This window comes from Euprymna scolopes, chromosome 10 (genome assembly GCF_053919585.1).
Source record: "Euprymna scolopes isolate OS-2025 chromosome 10, ASM5391958v1, whole genome shotgun sequence".
NCBI lineage: Eukaryota > Metazoa > Mollusca > Cephalopoda > Sepiida > Sepiolidae > Euprymna > Euprymna scolopes.
The window spans coordinates 63,683,941-63,701,858 of record NC_136491.1 but is presented as its reverse complement, the minus strand read 5'-3'; the positions used below and the strand labels follow the sequence as shown (position 1 = coordinate 63,701,858).

The following is a 17,918-nucleotide window of genomic DNA, read 5'->3' as shown; positions in this document are numbered from 1 at the left end:
CTGTAAGTCAACAGACTACGGGCCTATTTCAGTAAGCTACCACCAATGCACCCTAGGGAACAGACCATAAAATCTTTGGTCCCGAAGGACATATCAACATGGACTCACGTGTTCCTTAGAAAGGACGCAGTTAAAGCTCCCCTAACTCCACCCTACACTGGCCCTTATCGCGTGCTTTCACGCACTGATAAAACTTTTATCCTCGACATTAGTGGTAAAAAAGAGACAGTTTCCATAGATAGGGTAAAAAGAGCCTTTCTGGACACATTAATACATGAGCCACACATTCCTCCAACATACAGACCGCATCATCATACACCTGAGAACAGTTATATGACCACTACACGTAGTGGCCGATGGGTACATTGGCCAAAGAAACTATGTAAAACGTTAAAAAACGTTAAAAAAGAAACGTTTTATAAACAAAAAAAAAACCGCAAATATTCCCCAACTTTTTACAGAAAACCAAGAACATTTTTTTTTCCTTCGTAAAAACAAAAAATAACGTGAATAAATTGACATTTTTATTTAATTTTTTTTTTGCTATTCGTTCTGCTACCTTTTTCTCTGTCGGCTTTCAGCCTAAGCAGGGGGTTATGTAGCAGAAACAAATAGAACTCTTTTCTTGTGCGTCAGTGCCTCCCCTAACTGTGCGATATGGCACATACTAACAAATCAGAGGCATAGCGCAGGGATCTTCCTTACCCCCTTAAGGAACTATAACTGCTTTTGTCCCGGACGAGAAAAACTCTTCCTTTTCCAGCGAGACGTCAAAGAGAGCGGACCTGTTTCCTCACTCTCTCTCTCTCTCTGCCTACACCGCTATTGAAGGTTCCCACTTGGGAATAACTACCGGGTAAAGGCAGATGAGTTCTATCCTAGCTATATCTTGTTGGCATCTTGTCCTTGCTTCAATAAACCTTTTCCTTGTAAGTTTTATGAAGTCGTTTGTTCGTTTATTCAGTAGCTTGTGTTGAAATATTTTATTAGAGAGTGAGTGCCCGAAAAGCATTAACTCAACTCCCTAAAGTATCTATAACTTTTTGTTTTTGTTTGGTTTGTTTTTATTTCTTCTAGAGAGCAGGTGTTTAATTCTGGACATCTGATGACTCCCTTTGAGGTGTTGAGGGTTTTGTGAGGGTAGGCTTTGATGTTTATATCATGGAACTTTGTCAATGTTAAAATTTCTTCGGCACTACTTTTAGTAGATACTTGTATAAGTAAAGTTCCATTTTTTAATTGGTTTTGTGTTCAGATTTTTGTTGATAATTTTTTCGATTGTGAATGGGGACATTTTAGTTATTTGTGTGTTATCTTGCGATTCCAAGATTATATACTCCAGAAAGTTTGTGTTTTCATCTTCATCACTTTCTGGATGGGGTCTTTTAATTTTTTTGGAAGCCATAGAATATTTTTTGTTTTTTTTTTTCATCATCCTTGCTCCCTACCCTCCTCGGAGCCCTAAATTGGGAGATGGTTGGGGGGGAAACCCATTCGCCCAAGTATCTCAGGGATACAATGATGATATACTCAAACAGTGAGTATAGCTGCTTATGATGATTTTTTTCATTTCCTCGGACACAGCAAGGTATAGAAAGGGTTAGTTGTCAATAGCATCAGTTTTCACCATCTGATTGGCCCTTGCCATCGCCTTTTAATGATAGTATGTGTGTGTGTGTTTTTTTTTATTTTATAAGTGTAATGAGTTTGTATTTCTCTTTTGGGGGTTTACTTTTATTAGGGACTGTCATGACTAGCCAGTTGATCGGGTCGAACCTGCCCGACCGCCCGTCTAGCTAAAGTAAGGACCAAAGTGGAGTGTTGCTAACTCACGGCCACTTGGTTCCGAGGTCATGAGGTGCTCAGCCACCAGGATCCCGTTCTAAGGCATTACAGGTCGCCACCTACAGCCAACAGGTGGCCCCATTGAGGGACTTTTACTCTCTTCAGGGGGGCAGTCAGTGTATTCTGATACTCCACCGACAGGGTCTGGGAGGGGGGGGGATAAAATAAAAAGGAGAGGGAGAGGGACTGTTGTTTTTGTTTTTGGTTTTGCAGAACAAAATTAAGTTTTACAAAAAAGATCAGAAAACAAAAAACGTCAATGTAGATGCATTTCATCTCAGGAAGCCAAAGAACAGCCTGAACAGCACCAGAATTTCAAATGGAACACTTTATTTAACACATGGGAGTTACAAACATTTGTTCTGTCAGCCATGACTGAGTAGAAGTCCTAAGTAATTCACAATTGTATTTTTAAATGTCACCTACAGTAAGGATTCAACCTTCAATCTCCAGAAGTGTGTAACTTACAACTGAATTTTACAAAGTATTTTATCCACAATGCCATGGATACTTTGAAAAATTCAGTTGCAAATTACATTACTTAGGATATATATATATATATATTAAGTTGACAAGAAAGTTCATGCAGAATTTCTAATTTCGACTTCAAATGATGTATTTTCAAATAAGTTTTTCTTATAATACCTTTACTTTTATATCATTCTAAAGAGCATTTTTCGCTCTATCTACTTGTTTAAATTACAAACATTTTAAAACAATTATGCCTTCTTTTCAGACATGGCTGTCTAATTTTGGTTTTGTTGGTACAGGTTGGATGTAATTGTGTCTGTCTGACATATTTGCTTTTCCTTTACCATTCTTATTTTTTCTTCAAGCAAGTTTTTTTTTAAGTGATTCATTACTCCACCTTACATTTCTTCCCAATATGTATGGCCAAAGAGAATGAGGGGTGGTTGGCACCCCACCCGAGTCTGATATGAGGCATTGTTTGACTGTGTATGTGGTCTGAGCCGTTACAACTGTAGCATTTTGTGACTGTTTTAAAGTGCATCTGTTGTCCATGGGTGGTTTTCTATACCCACTGTTAAGTTGTTATTGTTGTTGTTGTTTGTAGTTGGTTTTAATTCGGTGGATATCTGAGTACCCCCTCTCACTTAGAAGATCCTAACTTACCCTATATGTGTTTCCGAGTAGCACTAGCTCACACTACGGCATTTATATTTACTCTCTATCGCCCCCATAACAGCGGAGTTACTATCTTTAAAAGCATATCTGAGAAAATTGACCAAGTTCTATCAGCATATCCTTCAGCTAACATTCACGTATGTGGAGACTTCAATGTTCACAATGTGGAATGGTTGACCCACTCAAACAAGACCGATGATGAGGGGAGATTCTGTCATGATTTCTCCATTGCTTATGACCTCACTCAGATTGTTCATGAACCCACCCGTGTGCCCGACAATGACGGCCAGTATGCAAGTCTCCTAGACCTTTTTCTCACAACTTGCCCTGAACTATGTTCAGTTTCCGTTCTGTCTCCTCTTGGATCTTCCGACCACTCAGTTGTATCAATTAAGATAAAAATGAAATGTAATAAGTCCTCAGACGTACCTCTCCATCGTACAGTATATCAATACACTATGGCTGACTGGGATAGTTTCCGTACATTTATATCGGATCTTCCTCTGCGTTCCATGTTTAAAAAGGATGTGTCATCTATAGTATCAGACCTGACAGAATGGTTAATTGTAGGTATAGACAATTTCATACCCTCAAAAAAGTTCGAGCAAAAACCTAACAGCCAGCCATGGTTTTCTCCAGAATGTGCTGCTGCTATTGCGCACAGTAATAACTTTTTCCACTACTTCTAACGTAATAGATGTATGGAAACTAAAGCCGCTTTCAGGACTGCCAGCAACCATTGTAAGAAAGTAATAAAGAACGCAAGAGAGTTGTATGCTCAGTCCGTCAAGTCCAAAGTAGCTGAACAGCGGCTTGGTTCCCACTAGTTTTGGCAAATTGCAAACAGAATCCTGAACAGAAGCGTGTGCTCTATCCCAACATCACAACATCATCAATGGACCTGAGTTAATCTCGTAAGCATCAGACAAAGCCAAACTCTTTGCCAAGAACTTTGCAGCCAATTCTACCCTTTGCGACTAAGGACGCCAACCCCCAATATTTCCTCCTGTATCAGAAAACACACTATGTGATATAAAAATACCTGTATTTGATGTTGCCAAGCTAATCAAAAACCTTGATTCCAGTAAAGCAACCGGCCCTGACGGTATTCCAATTATAGTACTCAAAAAACTTCAACCAGAACTAGCACCAATACTTACAAAACTTTTTAAACGTTGTCTTAAGGAGAATTGCTTCCCATCACCCTGGAAAATCTCATCAGTATGCCCTGTATTTAAGAATTCAGGTGATCGTTCATCCCCCTCTCAATACAGGCCAATAAGTCTCCTGTGCGTCATGAGTAAGTTGCTGGAATCTGTGTTAAATAGAGAGGTAATCAACCATCTAAGCAAAAATAACCTTCTTAGTGACACACAATATGGTTTCCATTCTGCTAGATCTACAGCAGATATGCTTACAGTTATATCTCATAGGATTAGCGAATCTCTCGACAGAGGCAACCTTTCTAGGGCAATTGCTCTTGACATATCAAAGGCCTTACTTCACAAGATCTCCAGCTATGGTATAGCTGGAAATGTCTTCTCAATTATTAAATCATTTCTCTCTGATAGGTCCATAAGAGTAGTAGTTGATGGGCAAAAATCAGAAGCTCACAGTATAAATGCTGGAGTCCCTCAGGGGGCATCCTGGGCCCAACTCTTTTCCTGATCTACATTAATGATCTTCCAAATCACATCCTTACATCATTCGTAGACATTTATGCTGACGACACTACCATCTATGGTAGCACATCTAAGACAGTAAACGACCAAGTTCTCTCCGATTCTCTCTCCTCTGATCTTGATCACGTTGTACAATGGGGAAAGGAGTGGCTGGTTACTTTTAATGCATCTAAAACCAAGCTTCTATCTTGACATCATCAACATTCTGATCCTCATCTGGCATCAATTAAAAAGAATGGCTCTCGTCTTGGGGAGGCCTCAAGTTTTGACAGGCTTCTGGGCTTGACCTTTACTCCTGATCTTAAATGGAATACGTACATCAAATCTGTTACCAAGGCCGCTGGAAAAATGGTGGGATCTTTCTATCGATCCAGTAGATATCTCACTGCTGATGCAATTCTCTATCTATATAAGAGCCAGATACGTCCAAGGATGGAATACTGTTGCCACATATGGGCAGGAGCTGCTAGAAAGGACTTGTCCTGCCTTGATAGGGTTCAAAATAGACTTCGTGGCCTGGTGGGAGATGTCCTTTTCTCTTCCCTGCAACCTCTATCTCACAGAAGAGATGTTGCGAGTTTGTCTCTGATGTATCGTTATTTTCATGGAAAGTGTTCGACTGAGCTATGGTCCCCTCTCGCCAAACTTTCACAAGAAACACTAGACTAGCTGAAAACACTATCAATAATTTTCCCCACTCTTTATCTGTACCTAAACCTAAACATAGATTCCATGATCAAAGCTTCTTTCTTAGAACTGCACGCCTGTGAAATTGTCTTCCGTTTTCCTGCTTTCCAGCTGTCTATAATATGGTTGTCTTCAAGTCCAACGTGAACAAGTTTCTGATGAGCCGTTCCACTTAAGTTAACAAATTTACCGAACTTCCATTACAAATGATTACTATATTGTCCTTTTGACTACTGTACACTCTTTAACCCTTATCCTTGAGTGGCCTATCGGCCTTGATAAGTGGTGACGCCTATGTAAAAAAAAAAAAAACCTCCCTTCTATATGCTCAGCCTTTGTTTCAGTGGACTCAAATATAAATGCTCTTCGAAGTGCTTCCTCTACGGTTAAATCTGTTTCTTTCAAATATGCATGATGTAATTTGTTTGAGGTGCATTTTTGTATTAATTGGTTCACTATAGCCTTGTCCAGATTGTATTTGCCAAAGTTGCATTTTGCTCCTTGTATGCGTAGTGTTGACTAAGCATCCAGACTTTATGACACTCGAAGACCTTATTTGTTTTCTGTATAAAATATTCGTCCAGGGCTATCTTTGTTATTTGGTACGTAGGCTCTACTTGATATCTCTGGTGTTAAGGTTTGGATGATGTCTTTTAGTTTCTTTCCCTCGTAAAATCAAAAGAGTGATAGTTGTTGTTTATCATCCGTTATTTCAAACGCTGTAAATGCTTCTTCAATGTGTTCACTCCATTCTCTCTATGCTTGTTCCTGGTTGGAGTCTTCCCAGTCTAGGCATAGAGAGATCTATCTTCTGAAATAATTATTCTTTTGTTAATTTGTGTTGCGTTGCTGTTTATTTTGAGCACTTTTGGGGAGGGGTTAGTGACTCGTTGCTGTTGACTGAGTACTTTTCCTTTTTTCAGGGGGGGGGTTGTTACATTGTTTGGAGTTTAGTTACTTGTTAATGTTAACTTTGAGTACTTTTCCTGTTTTTTCTTTTGCTCTTCCACATTGCCAGGTTTACTGTTTACTGAAGAGTCTCGAACTTCCCCTCATGAATTATATTCATACTCCTCATGACATCATATCCCGAAGGTTTGCTGTACCATCATCATACTTCTTATACTTTCAGATATTTCCTATTGCACTTAGTCCTAGATTCATTTCTTTGCCAATTTTTCAGTAACCGTGTCCTCCTTTGTGATGTTTAATGATTTTATCTCACATATCTCTGGATAATTCTTTAGTTTTTGCCATTTTTTATCCTTGAATTCTAGAGTTAGATAATTAGTAGCACTATCTTGTAAACAATTGTATGCTTTTCTAATTAGTCAAAGATAACGTTCTAATACTATTGAAAATTTGAATATTTAAAATCTTTTAAAATACAAAAGTTTCAATTAGAAATTTAAAAAAATGTCATGTATTCAACACTTTTGCATAGAGTAATTTTGAACTTTATTAAAAAAAAATGGATTCAACTATCAGTTTGTAATTTTCCTTCCACACAGAACTAAGACAACATCATGAGATATTACTTGCCAAATACAAATATCAGGCAAAATGGCAAACAAATTATAACAGGAAATAACACTTATGCATTTTGTTATATATATATATATATATATATATATATATATATATATATATATATATATATATATATATATATATATATATATATATATACTAGCAGTTTTGCTTTGCTTGGCCTCTATATATTGTTCATAACTTTATGTGTATATGCATATATATATAGTAAAAAGTTTGACTCATGTCCAGGTAACCTACATCAAAAATTTCAAGTGTTTAGACTCTTAATGGGAACTAATAGTGTATGATGATGTTACATCTAAGCTGTGTAAAATTTTGTTTTGTTCATTATATTTTTTGTTTTACTAAGTAAATCTCCAGAGTTATTTTATGTGGGAAGTGCTGATAGCTCCCATTAATGGGGTTAGAATACTGGGTATGGCTTGTGCAGTTTTGTGTGTGGTGCTACCAATGACATAGGGCACATAGGGATGTTGGAATATTATGGTAGTAATGAATATATGATAAACTTTTTCAAAAATCTTATAAAAACAATTAAGAATTTTACTCACTTGCTACCATAAACGCTATACATACTTTGCATGCTAACAGCTATTTTTTTCGTTTGAAAAAAGAACAAAAGCATCCATTTCACATTACAAACATAAATATATTTTCATATATTGTACTTGTATATTTCTTCAAATCAATCATTCTGAGGAAGTCTTGAAATAAAGATGAAACGTTGATGTACATATAAATAATTTTGGTTTGTTTACTTTTTTTTCTACACCCCTCTACAAAGAGATGTAGCTAATGACCCACCTACATCCTTCTCTCAATGTGAAATATAAATATCACCAGAGTTTAGATTATGACAATAAATTATGAATGGACTAATATATTTTAATTTTTAAATCCACTTAATATATTTTAGTATCCAATATGATTTATCTATAGATTATAAATCTTTTTTTTTGTTCAATTTACTCAGGTTTTCATTCTGACCATGCTGTATCAAACAATAAATACCTTCACACTTTAGAACTCAAGATAAATAAGTAAAAACTCCCAATATGTATGGCCAAAGAGAATGAGGGGTGGTTGGCACCCCACCCGAGTCTGATGTGGAGAATTAACCTCACTACCGACGCCTGGATGAAAGGTTAACACCTCTATTCGAATTCCTCCTTCCTCTCAGAAGTATCATCAAGTAAACAAACTATCAGCCATCAAGTCACATCTGATGAATCTCACTTTGGCATAATGAAACAAATTATAATGGTAATAGGATTTTGGTTTGAGTTCTTTCTTTTTAACTTTTATTCTTGTTCTGTATTATAAGGATTTGCTACAGAAATTACTTTATTCTTCATGAATCACACACATGCATTATATATATATATATATATATATATATATATATATATATATATATATACACACACATATATATGTGCATATATAAACATAAGTTATATCTTAATTCAACTAAGCTACTAATAATAAAATATATATAGAAATGAAAATGTCATTTCAAACAGAAGTATGACAGAGAGAGCCTCTTCTCAAGATGAATAGATGCATCTCATGAAGACAATACTGAAATATAATTAACTGACTAATTAATAAAGCCTCTTCATAAATATGCTGAAAGATTGTCTATAGTTTTTCTCGGGGAATTAATCCCTATTTGATGCACAAGTGGTACTCATGCTCGCTGAAACATTTGCCTGTTCTCCAAACAGAGAAAAGAAGAGTAAAAAAAAAGATCAGATTTGGAACTTTTTTTACTAATCAGTGTTCTATATATTTTCACCCTTGCATTACTACATTATTAGAAATAAAATAAAATAGGGTATGGCATAAAGGTTTACTTCACAAGATCTCTAGCTATGGTATCGATGGAAATGTCTTCTCAATTATTAAATCATTTCTTTCTAATAGGTTCATAAGAGTAGTAGTTGAGGGGCAAAAATCAGAAGCTCACAGTATTAATGCTGGTGTCCCTCAGGAGTCCATCCTGGGCCCAACTCTTTTCCTGATCTACATTAATGATCTTCCAAATCACATCCTTACATCATTTGTAGACATTTATGCTGATGACACTACCATCTATGGTGGCACATCTAAGACAGTAAACGACCAAGTTCTCTCCGATTCTCTCTCCTCTGATCTTGATCACGTTGTACAATGGGGAAAGGAGTGGCTGGTTACTTTTAATGCATCTAAAACCAAGCTTCTATCTTGACATCATCAACATTCTGATCTACATCTGGCATCAATTGAAATGAATGGCTCTCATCTTGGAGAGGCCTCAAGTTTTGACAAGCTTCTGGGCTTGACCATTACTCCTGATCTTAAATGGAACATGTACATCCAATCTGTTGCCAAGGTCGCTGGAAAAATGGTGGGATCTTTCTATCGATCCAGTAGATATCTCACTGCTGATGCAATTCTCTATCTATATAAGAGCCAGGTACGTCCAAGGATGGAATACTGTTGCCACATCTGGGCAGGAGCTGCTAGAAAGGACTTGTCCTGCCTTGATAGAGTTCAAAATAGACTTTGTAGCCTTGTAGGAGATGTCCTTTTCTCTTCCCTGCAACCTCTATCTCACAGAAGAGATGTTGCGAGTTTGTCTCAGATGTATCGTTATTTTCATGGAAAGTGTTCGACTGAGCTTCAATCTATGGTCCCCCTCGCCAAACTTTCACAAGAAACACTCGTCTAGCTGAAAACACTATCAATAATTCCCCCCACTCTTTATGTACCTAAACCTAAACGTAGATTCCATGAGCAAAGCTGCTTTCTTAGAACTGCACACCTGTGGAATTGTCTGCCGTTTTCCTGCTTTCCGGCTGACTACAATATGGTTGTCTGCATGTCTAACGTAAATAAGTTCTTGATGAGCCGTTTCCATATAAGTTAACAAATTTACCGAATTTTCATTACTAATGATTACTATATTGTCCAATTTCTACTGTACACTCTTTAACCCTTATCCTTGAGTGGCCTCTTGGCCTTGATAATGTGGTGACGCCTGTGTAAAAAAAAAAATTCAATCTGCATGCTTAACAATGAAAATAATAATTCAAGCTTAAGCATGACAGACAGATGAATGGTTGGACTGACTCCTTATATACATGCTTGAAAATTAAGTCTGTTTAGTGTTGAACATGTCATTTCACGGACAGCCTTTCATATAGATGCATAGAAACATTTATTTTAAAAAATAAAACAAGAAATAAACGAACAACTTAGCAACACTTACCAATTCTGTAGACTTCTGCTCTATCAGACAGAGCACTATGCCATCCAGTGTGAAGTTAAGATTGATGGCAGGATAGTAGGGAGTTGATGTACTTTTTATGGACTCTCGAGATCCTGTAACTGGTGTAGCAGATGCCAAATGGGAAATTTCTTTCACAGGTGAATGATAACCCGCTGGATATAAAAAAAATATATATTTCCAAAACAAAATATAATTTTTGACTAAAATTTGAAAAGTCTGTTTTAATACAATAAAAAGCAATATGTTGTTGGACCTCTGTACAGAGAAGATACCAATACTATATCTGCATTTCTATTGATCTGGTATTGTTTGAATAGTTTAGTGGAAAGTTGAAATCCAATATGACCTAATGTAATGCTGGGATAAACAGAAATCATGCTGGTATTATTTCAAATTCTCTTCTCTAGGTATTTGCTCTATCAAGGATTTTAAATCTAGACTAATATTCCATTCATAGAAGGAGGGAAAATGGATTCATACCTTTCTTAATGGAATAAGAGAAAAGTATTTTATAATCATTTCTACTTTTCAACTTACTTACAAATCTTCACTTTTTTTGAAAATGTTTGTTGATCTGATAAAAACTGACCAAATCTCTAGTTTTATTTTTATTTCTTTTTGTATACTTGCTTTTCCTGCGTCTTTTTCAGACATTCTTTCTCTACAACGTTTTATGATATATAGCATATATTTTATCCCCATTATATATATATATATATATATATATATATATATATATATATTTAAAGAAATGCAAAAAGCACAATGTGCTATAAGCTCAGGACTGTTTCAATGCAATAAAAAAGAATTTTTGCATCAATATGTAACACTCGATGAAACAGATCTACAGTTTAATTGACAGTAAACTGAGTAGACAGTAGCAGATGAAAATCATCCAAAGTAACTAAGGATATAAACATCAGCATATAAGTTTTTAGCCTCTGTATTTTGGAATGTGCAACCATGCTGTATTTATTACCATGTGAAAGGAATAATCAACAATAGTGAATATTAGATGGCATTATTGGTGCATTTGAAGAAAGAAATTGCCAAAAACAGTAACAAATGAATGGAAAATTGTTCTTTCATCAAGACAATGCTTAACAATATAGTAAAGAAATGCCAAACCCGATAGAAGTTGTACTCATAATAGAGATGAAAGAATAAACCACCTAATGTATATGGATGACCTGAAACTTTTTGCAAGAACCAAGAAGGAACTAGAGACATTAATAAACATAACCAGAATCTTCAACCAGGATATCTGAATGGAATTTGGTATGAAAAACTGTGCACTGTATATTATAAGAGGAGGAAAGCTGGAGGCAATGAAACGTATGGAACTACAAAACCAAGATGAGCACATTAGGCTAACATGCAACAACGGCAAAACTACATGGGTTGCATTTCTAACTGTTTCCACACTTATCCTATTCTCCAGATTTGGCTGTACTAACTACTGGATACTTTCAAATCTCAAAAAATGCTTCAGTGGAAGAGATTTTGCTTTAGTGAAGAAGTGATATTAGAAACTAAGGCCAAAGACAAATCGTTCTAAAAAAAATAAAATAAATAAAAACTAAAAAAGAAGAACTAATGTATCAACCTGAAAGGAGACTATGTTAATGAATAATATTTTATCCAAATATCATTTTATTAAGTAGGTTTAGAACTTATTGAGTGATGTGTTAAATTTCTAAACGTAATATATTACAAATTTTCTTACAGTGATGATTACCATAATAAGAGAAATAAACATGAAACTTACCAACTGGTGAGATTGATGGTGCACCTTCAGATAAATTCTCTTGATAGATACCCATGAGCAATTGAATATCCTTTTGGATAAAGTTAATCTGTAACATAAAAACAATAATTAGAAATATGTTTGCAGTTGAAAATAAATAAAATAAATTTAAAAAATGAGTTTTTATTATTATTATTATTATTATTACTACTACTACAACAACAACAAGAACAATAATAATAATAACAATAATAATAATAATAATAATAATAATAATAATAATAATAATAGGAGCAGACAACTGAGAGAACGAATTTATTTGAAAATATATACTAGCAGAAAACCTGACATTGCCCAGAATTAATTGAAATAGATGGAAGTATATACTAGCAGAAGAGTTAACGTTGGCTGGGATTAAATGAGATAAATAGAAATATTTACTTATAGAAAGCCTGATGTTGCTGGGGATTAAATGAGATAGAAGATCTTATGTTGCCTGGGAGAAAATCAGATATATAGAAATATATACTTTCAGATGACCTGACGTTGCCCAGGATTTAATGAGATAAATGGAAATATATACAAGCTGAAGACCTGACGTTTCCTAGGATTAAATGAGATAGGTGGAAATATATAACAGCAGTAGACTTGATGTTACCAGGATTAAATGAGATAGATGAAATGCCAGAGATTAAATGAGATAGCTAGCTAGTTTGATAGATATAAATATATACTAGAAGAAGACCTGAAGTTTCCGGGATTTAATAAGATAGATAGAAAGATAGAAAAATAAATTTGCAAAAGACCTGACATTGCCTGGGACTAAATAATATAGATAGATAGATAAACTGATAGATAGAAATATATACTAGAAGAGAACCTGATATTGTTCGGGATAAAATAATATAGATAGATACATAGAAATATATACTAGCAGATGACGTGATGTTGCCCAGGATTTAATAAGATAGATAGATATACTACTAGAAGACCTGACATTGTCTGGAATTAGATAGATAGATAGACAGACAGATAGATAATCTTCCAAGGCAATGAAAATGCATGAAGAATCCGTGGGACATATCTACCAACTATCATGCAATGAAATAAAAGATTGCAGCTCAAATAAGAGAGGCTAGTTGTTGGAGCTGGAACTAATGGAAATAAAAGAAAAGGTAAATCATGTAACATCGAGACCCTTATTTCTATAAATTCACAGGTAGAAGATAAGGACATTCTAAACAGTGAAACTCTGGTGACCAGTAACTACAAAATAATAACTGAGGAGGAAGAAGCAGTAGATGTTGAACACTTTAGAGAAATTATGAATGAGGATAAAACAAAAATACCACTCCTAATGAAGATTAGAAGTAATTAAAATTAAAAGAAAAGGTGAACAAACTCCTTCTATATATCTCAACACATATAGATTTGAAAAAATTTAATTTATGCAAATGCCAGTTCAGTAAGTACAAGACTAAAAATAGAAACAAAACTTCATCAAAAGAATGAATCAATAAATCTTGGTTCATAAACCAGATCGAAAACTTAAATAAACAAACTACAAAAAGAAGCTAAATAAAGCCAAAAAATACAGAAATGCTAAAAGAGAAAAAATATGGCTAACAAAGAAAGACTAAACAAGAAACATGAAAAACCAAAATGAAAAACACTAACAAACGATTCAAAATTGAGAAAATACAGATATAAATGTGAAAAGTAGAAACAAAACAGGACTTTTGAAAACAATGAAAGCCAGTTTTACAAAAACCTAAGTGGAAGAAAAACAAAAACTGAACAACAGGACCCCAGTGAAACAAAACAATTTTGGAGCATTACATGGGAAAGGTGGCACAACTGAAATGCCAGATGGCTAATTAAGTGTAAGGCAGATGTATAATTAAGTGTATTATTATGTATCTCATCATAATTCTATTCATCATCCTGTTTGAGGCATTAATTATTGAATTCTAGCAAGCCCCACTCCCCCCAATGGTTTACTTCAAATTGTGCATTTTCCATTGCATTCAGGTCAACATGAGAAAAATGAAACTTATGATCAGTAGCTCTAATCTGAATACTCTGACAGATTTTGTCAAGTTTCCTTGTGAAGTTTGCAGATCTGGTGTTGGAAACAACTCTATTCTATATAGGCTCTTGTGATTCGATTCGATTCGCAGGAAGTGCAGTGTACATCAAGGAAAATCAATTTCTATAGGAAACTCTCTCAATAGAACTATGCTAGTATTGCTTGTCCATTAAAGGTGGTCTAGGGTTATAATCAGGATTCGATTCTGGGGTTCGGGAAGGAGTGAGTTACTCTCTCGACAACAGCACATTTCTGCTCTCTTCTTTTCTAATCGACCACACCTGACCTCTCACCACCAATGTCACACTGCACAATCCGAACATCAGCAATACGAAATTCTTTTCAAGAGAAGATGTTCATGACTCTTATCTCTCTGCTGCTCTAGAGAATTTTTCCCAGCTTTTATATCCTCCTATCTAGAAAAAAAAGGAAGAGGCAGGAAAAAAAATTAGCTTCTCCCATCATGCTCTGCCTTCCCAATATGCCCTTCACGTATACAAATGCGCTGGCCGTCCTTTCCTTCTTCTTTCCCAAAGAGTGTTGCAGATACGCCCGGTACGTTTCTTTTTCCTTTTTTTTTTTTTTTTCTAACCATATACTCCACTGGTGGGCTCTTTACTGACTTCTCCATTAAAAGTCTGTGAAAATTGGAAGTTGTGGACTCATGAATATTAAAAATTGTAGTGTTGACATCAAGTGACACCACATCAAATAGTCATGAAAGGTCAAAGAGGATGGAAAAGTGTGAACCAGACCTCCACTGGATGAGAGTGAAGAGAAATGGGGCTATTCAGGAGGCTTATTGCCACTTAAATTCCAGTGAATGCCAATAGACATTGCCAGCAAAAAATCAAGAGTAAATGCAAATTTATGTGCAAATGTTATCAAAAGAGGTAGAGGGTACTGGAAAAGTGGGGAGACTTGTTGTCACATAGTCTCTTTGATGATGGCCTGTGTAACAACTCCTAGTGAATACAAGTAATAATAATAAGGTCAAGAAGTTAATTGCTGTGCTTAGATACATAAACTATCTAAGAAATTAAAAGCGAATACATAGGTAAAAAACAACTGTATGCAGAAACTATACATGAACTACAAACACTTTTTCTATTATTAATGCTTGTGGTATTAATAATAGAAAAACTAATGTCAACAAGCTAATTTATAATAATGACAGTCCAATGACATAGTAAACTCAGAGAAAGAAATTGACCACGAAATAAAATAGATTAGTTATGCTTTACAAAAGCAACCCCACACAAAGAGATTATCTAAAATGCATGAAGAATCCGTGGGACTCATGTTTCTATATTGACAATGTGATCTGTACTGGTAGGAAATATGAATTCTTGCATCTTCTATTTACAAACTTCATGGGACATGAGTTTCTTGCCATTTTAATCTTTTTTTTTTTTATTATTCCATTTTCACCCCAAACAAGGCAGAACATAAGTTGCAGAAATACTATGTAGGGAGATGAGCAGCAAGATGTCTGTTCACATTACATTTGAACTTCTGCATGTCAGTAAAGTTAGGGAAAGCAGAATCCTAGAAGAGGTGTAGGATACTTTCAGGCATAAATAGCTCTCTAGCATGGTAGAGAGAGCCTATCTTCCTCGCAGCGGCCCTAGCAATGCTCTCAATGTATCTGTTCCAAGTCATGTTCCCTGTGAATGTTAGGCTGAGGAGTTTAAAAGAAGTATTTTCAGATAATGTATCTTTAGCCATTGCTATTGGTGGTTGAGAAGGTTTCTTGCAATTATTGAAGGAAACAAGCTTATTCTTGGCAGCATTGAATATGACCATCCATTTATGATCCCATTCCACTACAGATTAGAGATCTTCTTTTAGTGTTTTTGCGATTTCCTTAGATATGTGTTCATTTGTTTTCCCTTCATGCCTGTTATAGAGCGTTGTGTCATCAGCAAATATAACCCATTTCAGAGACAATTTTATCAGGGAGATCATTTATGAATATTAGGAATAATAAAGGTCTATGGATAGATCCCTAAGGTACTCTCGCATTAATATCATATTGTTTAGATACATGACCGTTGAGGACAATGACAGTCGAGGACAATCTGGATTCTTCTTTTATTTAAGATGGATTTAATTGTTAAATATTCGTCCAGTGATACCATATGATCTGATTTTTCTAAGAAGACCATCGTGCCATACCATGGCCACCGAGAATAAGAAGAAGGCCTGTTAACTGAAAAATGTCTGCAGGCAATGTAGGTAAGATTTGTCAGACTGTCAGTACTATATGAGGGTCATTTGAAAAAGAGCAATAAAACATTTTTAAAAAGAAAAAGGAACACAGTTCGATTACTACTTAAACTAAACTTTATTCAATATAAAATATAAACATTATCTTTGTAAAATTAAGTAATTTTAAAGCAATATACAATTTAACACCGATAAAACTGAATTATGAATTTAGGGAACAAACAAAGAAACATCAAACAAATATTTTTTGGCTTTCGGAACAAGATCAGTGTAGTATCTGTTTTGATGCTACACTTTACCTTTTCTGTCTTCAGTGGAGGAGAAATCTTTCATGAATGAGATTATTTTTGTTCCTATCCAGAGTGCCCCTTATTGGGAAGCTGGATTTTCTCCACAAGATTATATGTTGAAATATTTAAATAACTATTACTTTAAATAGAGAAATTATATTTAAAGTTTTGGTTTCCTGTTCTTCTATGTCCATTTTTTTCCCATGTTTTTCATCAAAACGTGTAGCGTATTAGTTGTCTCATAAGCCATCATCAGTGATTGCACACTGGCAGTAACCTGTGGTGTTCCCTGGAGATCAAGTGACAAGAAGTCTCACCAGATTTCCAGTGTTCTCCACCTTTTGACCACTTGTGCAGATAATTGCATGTTATCGCAACAGTCGTTGTCACTGATTTCTCATTGGCATCGGCCATTGGTGTTTCCTGGGGTTTGGGTAAGAAAATGCCTCCCCAAGGTACCAGATTTGAACTGCACACTTCCAGTGGAGATTTGGTCAGTACTCTCTCACCTCAGTCTTTCCATCCTCCTTAACCTTTCACAATTAGTTGGTGTGGTGTTGCGCCAGTCGATGTCATCTACACCAGTTTTTTTATTATTATCACTATTATTATTATGATAATAATAAGTGTGCTTGTGCAGTGTATGCATGTGTATTTTAAATATTATTCAAGTTAAATTAAAGTTTGGGTTTGTATTACTGTACACATAGATTCGAAAAAGTTGTCAAAAAACAAACATATCACAAATAAATACTATCAAAGGCAAGATAAGTTACTCTTCTACCTATCTGGGAAGGTTTTTAGTGGTTTTACTCACTTTAAAACGTGTAATCGCTTCGAAAATCATACAATGTTTATCAATATATTTTAAAAAGAAAAATGTCGGCATGTTTGTAACTTATCTTACCTTTTATAACATTTATTTGTTATATATTTGATTTTTGACAACTTTTTCGAATCTATGTGTACAGTAAAACAAACTCGTTATGTAAATTATTTACAGTTAAAATGTTATAAAAAACAAAAAAATTGAAGTTTTAAATATATTTCAAAGAAATGAATTACGCCCTGTGCTAAAATATTGATAATTCACCAATCGTAAAAAAAACAAAAACAAAAAAAACACTGCCGTGAAAAATGCTTACTTTAAAATATTTGAAAATACTCAGTGAAAAGTTTTATTCATTATTAAAAGAACGGACTGAAAAATATTATATAAAAATTGGGGTTTGTATTACTGTACACATAGATTCGAAAAAGTTGTCAAAAAACAAATATATAACAAATAAATATTATCAAAGGCAAGATAAGTTACTTTTCTACCTAACTGGATATGTTTTCAGTGTTTTTATTTAATGTAACATGTTTATTCAGC

The 17,918-nt window shown here is 34.8% G+C and overlaps 1 protein-coding gene across 5 annotated transcripts in view; it reads right to left on the bottom strand.

The window, feature by feature from the left end:
* The window catches only part of LOC145286018 (intermembrane lipid transfer protein VPS13A-like), a 965,259-nt gene that overhangs the window by 441,330 nt on the left and 506,011 nt on the right, over positions 1-17,918 (bottom strand). For all 5 annotated transcript variants that reach the window (XM_080134633.1, XM_080134635.1, XM_080134636.1 and 2 more), the window contains 2 exons: positions 11,957-12,044; positions 10,168-10,340 (listed from right to left, as the gene is read on the bottom strand). In XM_080134633.1, coding sequence (XP_079990759.1) covers positions 10,168-10,340; positions 11,957-12,044 — 261 coding nt within the window. The remainder of the gene's footprint in view (positions 1-10,167; positions 10,341-11,956; positions 12,045-17,918) is intronic.